At 45.8% G+C, this 18211-nt stretch overlaps 1 protein-coding gene across 1 annotated transcript in view; it reads right to left on the reverse strand.

Annotated features, from left to right (window-relative positions):
- Positions 1-17931, reverse strand: part of LOC126253696 (uncharacterized) — a 212780-nt gene extending 194849 nt beyond the window's left edge. Inside the window, exon 1 of the mRNA XM_049955223.1 lies at positions 17846-17931. Within this exon, the coding sequence (XP_049811180.1) occupies positions 17846-17874 (29 nt within the window). The 5' untranslated portion in view covers positions 17875-17931. The remainder of the gene's footprint in view (positions 1-17845) is intronic.
- Positions 17932-18211: the final 280 nt, after the last annotated feature.

The raw sequence follows: 18211 nt of genomic DNA on the forward strand, positions 1-18211 counted from the left end.
TGTCTAACGGCATCCAGGGGCAACAAACTAGACTTGGCCACTGTTTCTATGTTTCGATACAGTGTATCGATACGTGGAACTGTTTCACTGTTTCGAAACTGCTATGTTTCACTGTTTCGAAACAGTGGTGTTTCATTCCGCCCCTGTCTCGGATAACGGCACCAGATTCGATCTCGAGCCAGCCACAGAAACTGTATCGTTGTTTCAAAATAAGGCTGTTTCAGTCCACTTGTGCTTAGAACGGACTAACTGTATCGAAACAGTGGTGCTTCATTTCACTTTGTCTCGGATGAGATTCGGGCACGGCACAGATACGGAAATACGTTTAACATACTACTTCATCAAACTCTTTCAAGAGTGTCGAAATCTTTTTGACACACAACAGCATGATGCTTAAGATTTCCGAAAATAAAGTTTCGTTTCTAATTGACTGCTCTATTCCGAAATGGCGTAATATATGCTTTATAAACACTAACAAACAATAAAATAAAGCACACTATTCGCATTCAAAATAATAAAAGTGTGAAAAACATTCAGTTAAATTACACATCTCCTATAAAATATGCTTCTCTGTTCACGTACAGTAATCACATTAAAAAAAACTCAAGTAAACTTACAACATTTTGAATTAGAAAAGGCGTAGTGTGGCAGTTTTTAGACATATACGTAAATTGGATGTACTTTCAAGCAATGTGATTGACGGATCATTGATGATGTAATGGTGAACGGGAAGGGCTGGGAAGCATGGTGGATTTATAGTAATAATTTGAAACACCTTAAGGGACAAAAATTTTTTTCTCTTATATTTCGTTATTTTTTCGAATTATGTGGCTTTATTCATGAGTCTATAGTCAATGTGCCTATTCTCCACAATGTGTGCATGAATATTAGCAGGCCGGGTATATACACTCCAGGAAATTGAAATAAGAACACCGTGAATTCATTGTCCCAGGAAGGGGAAACTTTATTGACACATTCCTGGGGTCAGATACATCGCATGATCACACTGACAGAACCACAGGCACATAGACACAGGCAACAGAGCATGCACAATGTCGGCACTAGTACAGTGTATATCCACCTTTCGCAGCAATGCAGGCTGCTATTCTCCCATGGAGACGATCGTAGAGATGCTGGATGTAGTCCTGTGGAGCGGCTTGCCATGCCATTTCCACCTGGCGCCTCAGTTGGACCAGCGTTCGTGCTGGACGTGCAGACCGCGTGAGACGACGCTTCATCCAGTCCCAAACATGCTCAATGGGGGACAGATCCGGAGATCTTGCTGGCCAGGGTAGTTGACTTACACCTTCTAGAGCACGTTGGGTGGCACGGGATACATGCGGACGTGCATTGTCCTGATGGAACAGCAAGTTCCCTTGCCGGTCTAGGAATGGTAGAACGATGGGTTCGATGACGGTTTGGATGTACCGTGCACTATTCAGTGTCCCCTCGACGATCACCAGTGGTGTACGGCCAGTGTAGGAGATCGCTCCCCACACCATGATGCCGGGTGTTGGCCGTGTGTGCCTCGGTCGTATGCAGTCCTGATTGTGGCGCTCACCTGCACGGCGCCAAACACGCATACGACCATCATTGGCACCAAGGCAGAAGCGACTCTCATCGCTGAAGACGACACGTCTCCATTCGTCCCTCCATTCACGCCTGTCGCGACACCACTGGAGGCGGGCTGCACGATGTTGGGGCGTGAGCGGAAGACGGCCTAACGGTGTGCGGGACCGTAGCCCAGCTTCATGGAGACGGTTGCGAATGGTCCTCGCCGATACCCCAGGAGCAACAGTGTCCCTTATTTGCTGGGAAGTGGCGGTGCGGTCCCCTACGGCACTGCGTAGGATCCTACGGTCTTGGCGTGCATCCGTGCGTCGCTGCGGTCCGGTCCCAGGTCGACGGGCACGTGCACCTTCCGCCGACCACTGGCGACAACATCGATGTACTGTGGAGACCTCACGCCCCACGTGTTGAGCAATTCGGCGGTACGTCCACCCGGCCTCCCGCATGCCCACTATATGCCCTCGCTCAAAGTCCGTCAACTGCACATACGGTTCACGTCCACGCTGTCGCGGCATGCTACCAGTGTTAAAGACTGCGATGGAGCTCCGTATGCCACGGCAAACTGGCTGACACTGACGGCGGCGGTGCACAAATGCTGCGCAGCTAGCGCCATTCGACGGCCAACACCGCGGTTCCTGGTGTGTCCGCTGTGTCGTGCGTGTGATCATTGCTTGTACAGCCCTCTCGCAGTGTCCGGAGCAAGTATGGTGGGTCTGACACACCGGTGTCAATGTGTTCTTTTTTCCATTTCCAGGAGTGTATTATCTATACTAACGAAATTTGGGAATCCCAGTAGCGTATCCGTTGTTTCTGCAGTTTGTTCCCGCCTCCAGTACTATTACAAAACACAAACTGTTTCACTGTTTCGAAACAGCGTTTCGAAACATTACATTGTATTGTTTCATTTGTTTCGAAACAGTTATGTGTTTCAGTTTGCCCATCTCTACAACAAACATTTGACTTCCTGTATTTAAACAATGGAAACTCCAGGTTGGAATACCAACCATACTGCAAGAACAGCAAAAGAACGAATCTAACGACATTCTGCACGTGCCGAGAGCTGGTTAGCGTCCCCTCCAGAATCATCAAAACATGAACGAAAGACGTAGTTCATAGCACCCAAGACCCTATGGACTGTGATGGCGCCAATGTATCCTCGACGAGTGCACTCTACGAGCCAGCATTCTCCAGATGTACGTCGTACGCGAAAACGAACATCACTTTCGGGCAGACAGCTGCATAGAGGTCTGCATGGGCACGGACATCAGCAGTAATAGTCGCTTTGTGGGTGAAAGTTAAAGGATAATGTTAGACCTACGATCCTCGTGTACTTGCATTACATGCAGTAGATAATAATTAAACATTCGGAACAGCCTTCCCCCATATTGCCTTGAGTCAGCAGTGAGACAGGAGAGGAGAATTCCGTCTCTGACATTTGCAAAGGCAAAAGATGCTGGCGAGTCGTTCTTCCTCATTTACCACAGTTGGAAATTTGTGGTAAGGTCTTATGGGACCAAACTGCCGAGGTCATCGGTCATTAAGCTTACACACTACTTAATCTAGCTGAAACTAACTTACGCCAAGGATAACACACACACACACACACACACACACACACACACACACACACACACACCCATGCCCGAGGGAGGACTCAAACGTTCGACGAAGGGGGCCGCGCGAACTGTGATAAGGCGCCCTAGACCGCGCGGCTACCCCGCGCGGCTTACCGCAATTGCACACGTTTATCCTCTTTCCATAAGACCAGCAAGCGGCCTTAGGTCTGTGCCATTTCTGTTTCGTTTACAGAGGCTATTTACTCTATTAGCGAAGCTGCTACCAAGCGACATGAAAGTTGTTCTAGGAAACACTATCCACTCGAAACCTTGATTCGCAATCTGACTTTACGTCTTATGACACAACTAATATTTGGTATAAAGACAGTGAATCTGTCAACGTTTCTCTTAAATATACGTCCAAGTACACAATACAACAATTAACACACAGATGAATGTAGCCAGTTAACATGGTTGAACATTACGGTGAATTACCACATATATTGTTAAACTTCTGATATCATCTGACAATTTGTAAGATTTCTCATCAACTTGTTACTCGACTTCATTTGACTCCTCAATGGAGCTGAAATGTTCTGCAAAAGATGTCACAAAATACTTTCAGTTTCCTAAGAAAGCGGTAACGTAGCGAATGTATAAGCATACGACTGGTTTTTGTTTTAAGACGTGGCCCTCATAGAATGACGAAGTGCGGCTTCAGCAAACAAAGATTCAGGTCTGGCATAAGCCTGCATCACATCGGAAAGACTACAGTAGGGACTACGTAGTAATTAGCATGTCTGGTGTAGAGAAACAACTGAAAGATTTCAGAGCAAATAAATCACCAGGTCCGGATGGAATCCCAGTTCGATTTTACGAAGAATATTCGTCGCCACTGGCTGTTTACGTAGCTTGCATTTATCGTGAATCTCTCGTTGACAAAGTCCGAAGCGAGTGGAAAAAAAAAAAAAAACCGCAGGCGACTCCAGTATGCGAGAAGGGTAATAGAATGGACCAGCAAAATTACAGATCAATATCGCTTAACTTCTGTTTGCTGCGGAATCCTTTGTAATAAACTTTCTTGAGACTGAAAAGCTTATGTCCACGAATCGGCACGGTTTCAGAAAGCACCGCTCGTGCGAAATTCAGCTTGCCCTTCTCTTACATGATATACGAGAACTATGAGGGGCAACAGCGATTCCGTATTTCTAGAGTTCCAGAAAGCAGGCTGTTAACAAAGATACGAGCACATGGAATACGTTCACAGACATGTGAGTGGCTCGAACACTTCTTCAGCAGTAGAACCCAGTACGTTGTCCTCGACGGCGTGTCTTCATCAGAGGCGAGGGTATCGTCAGAAGAGCTCCACGGATGTGTGTTCTCTATATACATAAATGATTTGGCGAACAGGGCGGGCAGCAATCTGTGGTTTTTAGCTGATGATGGAGTAGTGTGCGGTAAGGTGTCGAAGTTGAATGACTGTAGGATGGTACAAGACGACTTAGTAAAAATTTCCAGTTGGTGCGATGAATGGCAGCTAGTCCTACATGTGCAAGAATGTAACTTAATGTGGATGAGTAAGAAGATGAAACCTTTAATGGTATGATACAGTATTACTAGTGTTCTGCTTCACACTGTCAAATATTGGCAAAGCGATGTGTAACGAGCACGTCAGAAATGTGGTAGGTCGACTTTGGTTTATTGGGACGATTTTGGGAAAGAGTACGACGCTGTTTCGACCTATTCTTGAGTACTGGTCGTGTGTGTTGGATCCGTACCACGTCGGATTGATGGAAGACTTCGAAGCAATCCGGAGGCGGGTTGCTAGATTTGTTACCAGTAGGTTCGAACAACACGTAAGTGTTACGAAGATGGCCTGCCGGAGTGGCCGAGCGGTTCTAGGCGCTACAGTCTGGAACCGCGCGACCGCTACGGTCTCAGGTTCGAATCCTGCCTCGGGCATGGATATGTGTGATGTCCTTAGGTTAGTTAGGTTTAAGTAGTTCTAAGTTCTAGGGGACTGATGACCGCAGAAGTTAAGTCCCATAGTGCTCAGAGGCATTTGAACCATTTGTTACGAAGAAGCTTCGGGAACTGAAAGGGGAATTTCTGGGGGGAAGACGACGTTCTTTTCGAGACACGCTGTTGAGAAAATTTAAAGAACCGGCATTTGAAGCTGACAGCGAAACGATTCTACTGTCGCCAACATACACCCTGCGAAAGGACCACGAAGATAAGATACGAGAAGTTAGGGCTGATATGGAGGCATATACATAGTCGTTTTTCCCTCGGTGTATTTGCGAGTGGAACAGGAAAGAAATGATACATAGTGGTACAGGGTACCCTCCGCCACGCACTCTACAGTGGCTTGTGACGTATCTTGAGACGTAGATGTACAAGTACGACGTTAAAGTGTTTAGAAAATTTTGATATACGCGCGGTGTGTATAAAAAAACTTGCGGATTACATGCGGACAACAGATCTCTATAATCGACTGTATACAATATCGTAGAATGAGTCTGTCGCCTTCGGCATCGCGTTCTACCTTCAGGAAATATCTGAAGCTGAATCGTGGATTCAGCCGGCGATCGATGAGGTGCTGCTGTAAGTCGCCAGCTCTAGCCATCTGTCACAGCTGGCTAGCCCAGTTGCGAACAGAAAATCGATTGCATACTACGATCTAGGTGGATAATACACTCCTGGAAATTGAAATAAGAACACCGTGAATTCATTGTCCCAGGAAGGGGAAACTTTATTGACACATTCCTGGGGTCAGATACATCACATGATCACACTGACAGAACCACAGGCACATAGACACAGGCAACAGAGCATGCACAATGTCGGCACTAGTACAGTGTATATCCACCTTTCGCAGCAATGCAGGCTGCTATTCTCCCATGGAGACGATCGTAGAGATGCTGGATGTAGTCCTGTGGAACGGCTTGCCATGCCATTTCCACCTGGCGCCTCAGTTGGACCAGCGTTCGTGCTGGACGTGCAGACCGCGTGAGACGACGCTTCATCCAGTCCCAAACATGCTCAATGGGGGACAGATCCGGAGATCTTGCTGGCCAGGGTAGTTGACTTACACCTTCTAGAGCACGTTGGGTGGCACGGCATACATGCGGACGTGCATTGTCCTGTTGGAACAGCAAGTTCCCTTGCCGGTCTAGGAATGGTAGAACGATGGGTTCGATGACGGTTTGGATGTACCGTGCACTATTCAGCGTCCCCTCGACGATCACCAGTGGTGTACGGCCAGTGTAGGAGATCGCTCCCCACACCATGATGCCGGGTGTTGGCCCTGTGTGCCTCGGTCGTATGCAGTCCTGATTGTGGCGCTCACCTGCACGGCGCCAAACACGCATACGACCATCATTGGCACCAAGGCAGAAGCGACTCTCATCGCTGAAGACGACACGTCTCCATTCGTCCCTCCATTCACGCCTGTCGCGACACCACTGGAGGCGGGCTGCACGATGTTGGGGCGTGAGCGGAAGACGGCCTAACGGTGTGCGGGACCGTAGCCCAGCTTCATGGAGACGGTTGCGAATGGTCCTCGCCGATACCCCAGGAGCAACAGTGTCCCTAATTTGCTGGGAAGTGGCGGTGCGGTCCCCTACGGCACTGCGTAAGATCCTACGGTCTTGGCGTGCATCCGTGCGTCGCTGCGGTCCGGTCCCAGGTCGACGGGCACGTGCACCTTCCGCCGACCACTGGCGACAACATCGATGTACTGTGGAGACCTCACGCCCCACGTGTTGAGCAATTCGGCGGTACGTCCACCCGGCCTCCCGCATGCCCACTATATGCCCTCGCTCAAAGTCCGTCAACTGCACATACGGTTCACGTCCTCGCTGTCGCGGCATGCTACCAGTGTTAAAGACTGCGATGGAGCTCCGTATGCCACGGCAAACTGGCTGACACTGACGGCGGCGGTGCACAAATGCTGCGCAGCTAGCGCCATTCGACGGCCAACACCGCGGTTCCTGGTGTGTCCGCTGTGCCGTGCGTGTGATCATTGCTTGTACAGCCCTCTCGCAGTGTCCGGAGCAAGTATGGTGGGTCTGACACACCGGTGTCAATGTGTTCTTTTTTCCATTTCCAGGAGTGTAGAATCACTGAGACGTAAAACGAGAAATGTTGATCTGATTTGTGACCAGCCGTCTGCAAAGTGGTACACGTGCAAATTTGAGACAAACAGCACCAACTGAAATTCTTTTGACAGACGTACATTAACTCTCGCTTTCGAATAAGGAAACTGGGCTGGTAATCGAATGATGGAAAATGAAAGCGCCACCTTACCGAATAGATCATCGTGTTTTATACATTCATTTCGGATGTCACCTGATTTCGTGCACGTGCAAAAGTTTTATCCAGTGGAACACGCCAGCAGTAAGGCTTCGCACTTGAAATGATAAGAACGGCGTCTTTTTGGGCTACGCAGATACGCACCTCGGCCAGCAGCCAGCACACCCCGAGGGGAAGCCTTTATCGGGATAGAAATTCGTGAAGATAAGATAGCGCTCCCGATAAGACGGTCTTGTCCCTGCCACACTACGCGAAACAGTAAGGGGCTGTGTTCCTAAGCTCTTTGCTCACTCGATAACGCGTCCAGACAGGGATGTCCCGCTCGCAGTATCTGCGCAAGGCCTCGCTTTGTGACCGTGCTGTATGCCCAGAATTCAGTGATAAATTCTGTAATTTTGATCAAATAAAAAAATGGCTGTGAGCACTGTGGGACTTAACTTCTGAGGTCATCAGTCCCCTAGAACTTAGAACTACTTAAACCGCGCGGACTGTAGCGTCTAGAACCGCTCGGCCACCCCGGCCGGCTGATCAAATAAGAAATCGCTTGTAGTTACTACATTTGCAGGATAATTTGCATGTTTAAGGGTTAATATTTATTTACGAATGGCAGAATTGTTAGCGTGGCTTCGGTGCCGAAGGAACCGGATTCGATTCAAGGCGCCTTCTCGAACTATTTTGAGGTAAGGTAGTCTGGGACAGGGTTTTCTACACGAGGAGCTGCTGCAATATAGAAGAAGTGACGTCACCGGGATTCATCTACTGGTAATAACTGGTGAAGCAGCCGTCTCAGGTAGTTTGCAAATGACGCTGTCGTTTATCGTCTAGTAACGTCATCAGAAGATCAAAACAAACTGCTAAAAGATTTAGGAAAGACACTCGTAAAAAAAAAAAAATGCAAAAGTTCAAAAAATGCCCGACAGATGGCGCTTCATCTGATCAGAATAGCAATAATTATCATAACAAAGTAAGACAAAGCAAAGATGATGTTCTTTACAGGAAATGTTCAATATGTCCACCATCATTCCTCAACAATAGCTGTAGTCGAGGAATAATGTTGTGAACAGCAATGTAAAGCATGTCCGGAGTTATGGTGAGACACTGGCGTCGGATGTTGTCTTTCAGCATCCCTAGAGATGTCGGTCGATCACGATACACTTGCGACTTCAGGTAATCCCAAAGCCAATAATCGCACGGACTGAGGTCTGGGGACCTGGTAGGCCAAGCATGACGAAAGTGGCGGCTGAGCACATGATCATCACCAAACGACGCGCGCAAGAGATCTTTCACGCGTCATTTTGCGAACTTTGTTTTTTTTTCCTAATAAAACCCCATGTCATTCCAAGCATGTGTGTCAATTTTTACCTCTCTTTCTACATTATTCCGTGGTTTATTAAGTTTTCAAATTTATACTGACTTTTTGATCACCCGGTACTTCGGTTACACGAGAAATCAATCGACGCCGTACATTCAATTAAATACCTAAGAATTACAATTACGAACAACTATGGAATGAGCACATCGAAAATGTTGTGGGGAAGGCGAACCGAAGACCGTGTTTTGTTGGCAGGACACTTAGAAGATACAACAGATCTACTAGACTGCCTGCAGTACGCTTGTCCGTCCTCTTCTGGAGTGGTGCTGCGTGGTGTCGGATCCTCACAAGATAGAATTAACGGAGTACATCGAGAAAGTTCAAAAAAAGAGCAGCATGTTTTGGATTAGCGAGAAATGGGGGAGAGAGTGTCACGGACATGATACAGGGCTTTGGGTGGACATCATGAAAACAAAGGCGTTTCTCGTTGCTGCGGAATCTTTTCACGAAACTTCGATCACCAACTTTCTCCTCCGAATGCGAAAATATCTTGTTGATGCCGTCCTACTCAGGGAGAAACGATCATCATAATAAAATAAGGGAAATCAGAGCTCCCACGGAAAGATATAGGTGTTTTTTTTCCCGGCCTCTTCGAAAGTGGAATAATAGAGATTATTGTGAAGGTAGTTCGATGAACACACTGCTAGGCAACTAAGTGTGTTTTGCAGAGCACCCATCTGGATGTGGATGCACCATTGCCGACATGCTGATCACGTTTCCCACGACAATAGATCGCTCCTCGTACTGCCTCGTATGCGACAGTCGGAACAGACCTATGGCCTAATCCGTGAGGGATGTGTGCACTACGATTACTAATTATATTATTTCTGATATGAAACTTGGGGATTCTAAACAAATTAATCATCGAAAATTCAAATATGCGTTGACGGAAAAAAATCGTAACACCGAAATAATAATTAAGGTAGCGTAATGAAATTTCAGTCGGGTGATGTTGAGGGTATTAGATTAGGAAATGAGACACTTAAAGTAGTAAAGGAGTTTTGCTATTTGGGGAGCAAAATAACTGATGATGGTCGAAGTAGAGAGGCTATAAAATGTAGACTGGCAATGGCAAGGAAAGCGTTTGTGAAGAAGAGAAATTTGTTAACATCGAGTATAGATTTAAGTGTCAGGAAGTCATTTCTGAAAGTATTTGTATGGAGTGTGGCCATGTATGGAAGTGAAACATGGACGGTAAATAGTTTGGACAAGAAGAGAATAGAAGCTTTCGAAATGTGGTGCTACAGAAGAATGCTGAAGATTAGATGGGTAGATCACATAACTAATGAGGAGGTACTGAATAGGATTGGGGAGAAGAGGAGTTTGTGGCACAACTTGACCAGAAGAAGGGATCGGTTGGTAGGACATGTTCTGAGGCATCAAGGGATCACCAATTTAGTATTGGAGGGCAGCGTGGAGGGTAAAAATCGTAGTGGGAGACCAAGAGATCAATACACTAAGCAGATTCAGAAGGATGTAGGTTGCAGTAGGTACTGGGAGATGAAGAAGCTTGCACAGGATAGAGTAGCATGGAGAGCTGCATCAAACCAGTCTCAGGACTGAAGACCACAACAACAACAACAACAATGAAATTTCGGGAATACATTTGTCTAGGCACCATACTTTAGCACTTAACACTGGAACCGATAGCTGAGTGGTCACCGTGACGGATTGCCGTCCTACGGGCCCGGGTCCGATTCCCGGCTGGGTCGGAGATTTTCTCCGCTCAGGGACTGGGTGTTGTGTTGTCTTCATCATTCATTTCATCCCCATCCGGCGCGCAGGTCGCCGAAAGGGGAGTCGAACGCAATAAGGCGACAGGGCCTGCCCCGTAAGGGGACTCCCGGCCAATGACGCCAAACGCTCATTTCCATTTTACTGGAAGATGACACGTTAATGTAAGCGCGAGATAAGCCATTGCTATTGTGAAATTATGGTACGTTAATAACCGGCGTAACCGCCAGAATGTTGAATTTAAGCATGCAGACGTGCATGCGTTGTGTTGTACAGTTGCCGGTTGTCACTTTGTGGGGTGGAGTTCCATGCTTGCTGCACTTGGTCGGCCATTACAGGGACGGCTAAGGCTGTTTGTGGATTTGTCCTGCGATGATGTCCCATACGTGCTGGATTGGAGACAGGTCTGGTGGTTGAGCAGTCCGAGACAACATGTCGATTGTGGGATAACCACGAGAGTGATCCTGCCGTCATACAAAATCGCACCCAGACTGTAGCTCCAAGGTGCGTCTGTCCATCACACAGACATGTTGGATGCAAACCCTCAACTGGCCCCCTTCCAACCAACACACGACAATGACTGGCACCAGCTTTCATCTGAGACCACCGGCCTTCCAATGGGCTCTCTCTTGTCACCACTGAAGTCACGAATGGTGGTGGTTTGGAATCAGTGGAATACTCTCTACAGGGTGTGTACGTCGGAGCTGTCCTTGAAGTAACCTATTGGTAACAGTTCGTTGTGTCACTGTGCTGCCAACTGCTGCTCAGATTCTTATTTGAGATGCAGTACGATGCGCCAGTCATACGCCGAACACGATGGTCTTCCATCTCGGCATTACCACGTGGCCGCCTGTAGCCGGGTCTTCTTGCGACCGTACATTCTCGTGGGCACACGTGTCCAGTGGCTTCACTCCTGCCAAGTCTTTCTGTAGTTTCACAGAAGGAACATCCAGCTTGTTGCAGCCCTGTTACACGACCTCGTTCAAACTCAGTGAGGTCCTGATAATGGCATCTTTGTCGCCTTTAAGGCACTCTTGACTAGTATAAACTCACCACGTCAAATCTCAAGGGTAACTAATGCTCACGAAGGTTACAGCGTATATTTAAAGCAGATCTGATCGGCATCCTCATAATGGCGCTTCTAGCGCCACTCTTATGCGTCTGGCGCCAAATTTGAATAGACACCATCTTCTAGATGGAATTATGTCGTGACATTATCTAAGTGGCCCAACTCCTTCTTAGTGTTGCGGCTTTTTTCTATCGTTTCGTCGTCAGCACTACGGTTCCTATAGGCGTTGAGACCTTTTATTCTTGCTTCGAAAGAAGCCAGGGAAAAAGACAGTTACTGTGCTCCAAATGCAGTCTGCAAAAATGTTATATTGTGGAAGACATAAATGAAGATGGGCGAAGACCCGAAACGCATAAATAAAGCGACAGAAAATGTGGCTGACTGCTGTATTTATTCGCGTAATTTTTGCAAATGAGGAACAAAGAATGTGAATGTCCTGCAGTATCAGTTTATTTAGGTAACCAATTTTTGGCTTGCAAGATATTATCACTGGGTTGTTTTGGAAATCAGCCTTATGCAAACACAATTAGCTTATTTTTATATTTTCCCAGACATGTTTTCACACCAATGTGTCATCTTCTGTAGGTTAAATCTTGGTTTCTGTAAAGTACAAGGTCACATTTGTAATAATTTAACTATTGTAGGCCTAAGAAATACAGTATTTGCAATTTGCTTCGTTTTGTTTGGACACTCACCTCAAAATTACATCGCTAATTGAACTGTATTATTGTACACCGATTTTAGTGCTCGTTTTCGTCGTTCTTTTGACAGCATGTCATCTGAATACTAGCCTTGAAGAAAATTATTGCATATTTGTAGAGAGTTGATTCGAGGGTAGAGGTTATGTAAGTTTCTGTACTTACATTTTCCGTCCTGTTTCGTGTCCCTGGCTGGTGTCTTAATCAGCTACTACGAAAAGAGGAGCTTCAAACCTTAGTAAAATGAGATATTATCACAGTTTAGTGCCTTTTATTTAATGATATAAAGTTGTTCTACCAAGCAGAGTTGGAAAAATCAAGTAATAGAAAAGTAATTGCTATATTATTGGAAATGCAATAAGACTGCATGAGCTACACATGTTTCTTTTGTAACTTCTGTATTCGTGACCTGAAAATCTCGCTATGTCAGAAATAAAAGTTTGACTAAATGGTAGCTCGTGAAAACATATCATTGCCACCACTACACATTCAGTTGGAGCTGCCGGTGGCAGTGGTTATGTATGCCTGTGAGAATGTGTATAGGTTTTCTTTGCTACAGAAGGTTTTCGCTCAAGGCCCAGAATGTGCAACAGTGTTTTCGTTGTGTCTGTCTGCAACACGACGGGTTATCTTTACGGTGAGTAGAAATCCATGCTTTTCCTAATGTCTTCAGTGTTTCGTTTACGTAATTACTGGCTGAATTTAAGGTACTATCATCATCCACTCATTATGGAGTACAGTGTTATGTTAAAGGTTTAATAAAGTAACATACGTAATGCACTAAAAAGGCTCTCGACGCGCGAATTAAGAGATTATATTCGTCCGATATTTAAGAATGAAAGGCCTTATCGACTCCCAACAAACTCTACACGCAATTTCAAACCTTTATCAAACTTTTCCTCATTGGCTGTCCGAGCAGTAAATCTTCAGCATCAGGAACGACGTTTCAATTTATTACTTCTTTACTACTAACTCTATTAGTAACATATTGTACACACAGTACGCACACATACCACTGAATGTATCTGCAAAATTATATCATTGTACGATACATAGCTCAGGAGATAGGACGTCATAAACAATAACATGCATGAAAAACTAGTGTTTGCTTGAAACGGAGAGCTTACAGGTATTACGTCATCCAGTATTTGATAATGAGAGCTCTTGGCGGCTTTCAAAAATCTTTAAATATAATTTCAAACCTTTTTTTTTAAACTTTTCTGCCTCACATGCTTGACATAAAATATTTAACATATTAACTGTTGTATACATGAGGGTTCGATTCCTTAAGGAATGGTAATATCTACATGCCTGTGTCGAAACAGTGCTTGTTTTCACAACTACTATTTAGTAAAATCCTTACGCCATCTGCAGTAAACGCAAGGAGATGATGTTACCTAAAATTTGTTGTCGAAATAAGCACTGACTCAAAATATTGACTTAGATGATTCTATATTATTGGGTAGAGGTGGAATTATGTCGTCACATTATCTAAGTGACCCATCAAGCAAAAAGATCACTTTTGAAAGCAAGGTGTGTGCTTTGGATATATGGAGTTTAACGTAAAAGACTTGTTTAGGCACTTGGAGATTGCAGCATTCTACTAAAGCGTCGTGACTACCTTAACTGGTAATGAATGCTGTATTCACCTGGTGAAAAGTGGTCTTTCTCGACAAGAAAAATGTGATGGAGAGCGCGTCAACATGTAGACGAACAGCAAAAAAATTTATTTATACGGAAATTCAGTCAAAGACTATGCCGAAAGAAAGAAAGGAAAACTCCAGTTAGGTGATGAAAACATCCGCTCCTAGAGTTCTGCGTATAGTGGAGCTCTTTAGGTAAGTTAGTGCACGGAAACTATATACGCGCCCGCGGCGTTAAAATTTTCTTCTATGAGCAGTGTAGATTTAAGCGAAAAGAAATTTCCCTACAAAAGTTACATCGGCTGTTTTCGACAATCTTCACGAAACTATGTAAAAACTATGTAAATCATCGACAGTTCTGCATTACAATTCACTTGCGTTGGATACCTAAGTTTCCAGCCTGCTGTTGGTTACAAAACCCACGAATTCCCGCCGCGTTCTCTGTAGAATCGGAGGCACTGATGTAAACGAAAGCGACCTACGTAGGTATTGAATACCTTAGGCAAGGTCTGCAAAGCGGGAGCCACCTGTTGCTGTAATCTTTAAGTCCGTCTGCTAGGAAGAATGTTTGAAGGATATCTGCTTTTCTCTGACTGATAACCCCTAGTGTGTTATATTTAGCACATCATGTTAATCAAATATTTCGCCCGGCGTGAGAAAAAATAAGAAAAACATAGAACTGTTGGATCTGGTAATTGTTTTTGAGGAAGGTACAACGATTGTTACTGGTCGTGTTCGGTAGTTGTTGGTAGGAACCATCAGTATTATTGCCAGAAGACTTAACAATAGCAGTTTATTCGTGCCAGTAATATTTCACATTAAAGCAAATAGTATTGTTAGTATGTAATAACTGAAGTATAAGCGATTGACTCGTTCGAAATTTGTAATTGCAGCCAGTTTTTAATCACGGCAGACAATCTGCCATAGCCAGGTCGTTGCACGTTGCAGGGGACGCCAGCATTAACAAATTTCGTCCCGTCGCATTATCGAAAGCAAAAGTTTCGAAATAGTCATCGCACCGGATACTTCTGACCGTGCTGTGTTTCATTTCATCCCCAAATTTCTGGAAACGGCTTCTAGATGACGGCAAATTCTGCACCTCCCTGAGGATAGCTTCTTCACAGTTTTTTTTTTAATTAATTTCTCATGAAATTTCGTCCGAGCGCTGTCGATTAGGATGTCTGAGATTCCCTCACGTCACCTGAAAAATTTCGAAGCTGACTGTCTTTCATCACTGGCATCACACTTTCCCTGGCTCCTTGCTGGAGCCGGTTACGCGGGTGGGTTAGAAGTTGGTTCTGAATGAAGCAGCGGCAGGCTCCCGTTCACCGTCACCTCTTCCTGAGAAAAGACTCCTCATAAACTCGGTTTGCGACGTACCGCCGTAGTGACGTACGTCTCTGGGCGGGCTAACAAGGGATAAGAAACGTGTAAAGGCAAGAGCAACATTGGCGCTCTCTATTCTACTTGACTCACTGCAATGTGCCAAAAAGATGTCGGAGGTCGTGACCGGACGATGCCCGAGGAGAGGAACCTATTAGTTTCAGAAAGTTTATACACGTTATCTTTATTCAGTGGGTCGAACTCGGTACACAGTTTGCCACAGCCAGGTCATTACACATTGGGGTGGGGGTGGGGGGGTAGTATTAACAAATATTTGCCCCGTTGCAGTGTAAAGCTTGGAAATAGTCATCGCACAGATGCTTCCGACCGTGTTTTGTTTCATTCCATCGCATAACACTTACATGTGGCCAAAAAATTGTTGTCTGGCAGATTGTCTTTGACTAAGCCATTATGAGCATTTTTTGGCGATTGTTAGACGGTTGTTCTCGCATTCATTGCTAACCGCAAGGAAGCCGACAGTTTTTAATTACGCATTGACTAGGCCTATTCATTCACCCACGGACGTCTGTCAGTAACAAATCATTATATAGCGCTATTTTAAAATGATGTGATCCACTTACAAGAAAACAAACATTTTTCTTTCGCCATTATTGGTAACAATCGATTTAGCGCGCCCTTCGATAGCTGCATTTGGTTTTAATTTGAAACGGGCTTCAGGACTAGTAATGACTTAAACGAACGTTAACTGCAATGAACACGCTCTGTTGGCATATTGACATATCGTTTGAAAATTATTACATACTATTTTAAAACGTAACTCACGCAACGACATACAAACAGTTAGGCTCAGACTAGACGGACAGACAAAGAGCCATTATACTCATTTTTGTTCACTACTACAAATAATAATAAAAGAAACCAAACCGGGCGTCAAGCAAATGTTATTCTTTTCAAGAAGAACATTATTCCAACAGTCTGCGTTCCACATTATTTTATCTGCACCACTAGTTTCGAGAACTGACCATTCTCAAAAAGCATCTACAGCAACAGACGAGGAGACATCGTCTTCGTTTCGTCAAAAAATCAGGTGCCATGCATATTAGTGCACAAGTGTGTGTAGAGTGATTTGTAGTAAACATTACAACATGAGGGCCTTCGGAGACCCTGCTGTGCACAAATACGCACTGGATGTGATTTTTTGATGAACCGAGGACGATGTATCCACATCTGCTGCTTGAGAGTGGGCAGTACCCGAAACTAGTAATGCAAATAAAATAATTTTAAACACAGCTTGGTGGAATAACGTCCTTTTTCAAATTTATTGAGGCTATGGAGTCCAGCACAGTATTTTACTAGCATTAGTCTTACTGCGGATTTTACTTACTCTGTCAAATAACTTTAGCGTGTACTTGTAATATGGAATCCGTAATGCGACTTGGTATTGCTCACATGCACAAAGCGCTACTAGAGATGGACATGGTGGTAAACGGTAGAAAAAGATGCTTTTTTATTCCAGTCTCTGATCACAATATCAGTTCTTTAGACGATGACCGGTTTCGGTCCGTAATGACCATCCTCAGGTCTTTTTTATAACATGTCCTAAAGTGATACAGCGATAATGGCATCGTCAAAACATACAAATATAATCAGCACAGCATCGTCACATAAATCTAAAATAAGGTGTAGACTAGGCCACATCGTCCACATAATGATTATTGCAATGGCTAGTTGCAACTGGCTAGTTGCAATAATCACTATGTGGACGATGTGGCCTAGTCTACACCTTATTTTAGATTTATGTGACGATGCTGTGCTGATTATATTTGTATGTTTTGCCGATGCCATTGTGGCTGTATCACTTTAGGACATGGTATAAAAAAGACCTGAGGATGGTCATTACGGACCGGAATCAGTCATCGTCTATAAAGAACTGATATTGTGATCAGAGACTGGAATAAAAAAGCATTTTACAGTATTGGATCACTGTTTGTATTCGCGATTATGTCGCAATTGGTGAAAGGTAGAAAAAGGTGTTGGCATCGAACTCGAGTGGAACCACGAATTCTGAATACGTAGTCTCGACACTTGAGACGCTACTTGTGACTTGTAAACTGACGAGTGAGTACGCACACGCATCTGCACACGCGCGCTAATTGGCCAATATATGCACCACTGTTAGAACGTCGTGTTTTGCACCCCACACTCCATAAAATATAAATAGCTAGAATGGAAAGAGCAGTTGTCACGCGGTACAATGTATACGCCGACACGCGCATTTGCAGACGGTTCGGGAAGGGAGCCTCCTCTTTCAGGAGCGGCCTCTAAACTGGGAGCAAATTGGATCGTTTGGCACGTTTAGCACTCAATTACAGCAGTCGCGAGGCCGGTTGCCCGCGCGACTACCGGCGAATCGCGGCGCCGTCCTCGAACGGAAGCGGCGGAGCCGGGGTCGGCTCGCCTGTTGCTCTCGCCGCTACGCCAGGGGGCGCCGGGCACGTGGGCGCTGATCAATAGCAGGGCGGGGTGCAGGGCTTCCGGCCTCTCACCTGGGAACCCGCGCCGCGAACAGCGCCATGCTGCAGCCGCTGTCTGCTGCCTCTGCTGTCTTCTGTCTGCTGCTGCTGCCGCGGGGCCGGCGCGCGCCAGACTGGCCGGGCGGCGGCGCGCCGCGCTGCACCAGCCGTGACGTCACGCGGCCCGCCCTGCGCCACAGCTTGGCTCTGCCGCTGCTGCTGCCGCTGCTGCTGCTATTTCGGTCGGAGCGCCTGCTCTCTGCCGCCGCTGCGCCCCCACTGCGCTTCCTGTCGCCGGGAGCGCAGCCGCCGCCAGCAGGGGAAAGCGTTTGATCGATCATCGACAGGCGCGGATCGGATGCGACGGGGATGTCATAGAGGTCACGAACACCCTCCCCT

The sequence above is a fragment of the Schistocerca nitens genome, chromosome 4, assembly GCF_023898315.1.
Source record: "Schistocerca nitens isolate TAMUIC-IGC-003100 chromosome 4, iqSchNite1.1, whole genome shotgun sequence".
Taxonomy (NCBI): domain Eukaryota; kingdom Metazoa; phylum Arthropoda; class Insecta; order Orthoptera; family Acrididae; genus Schistocerca; species Schistocerca nitens.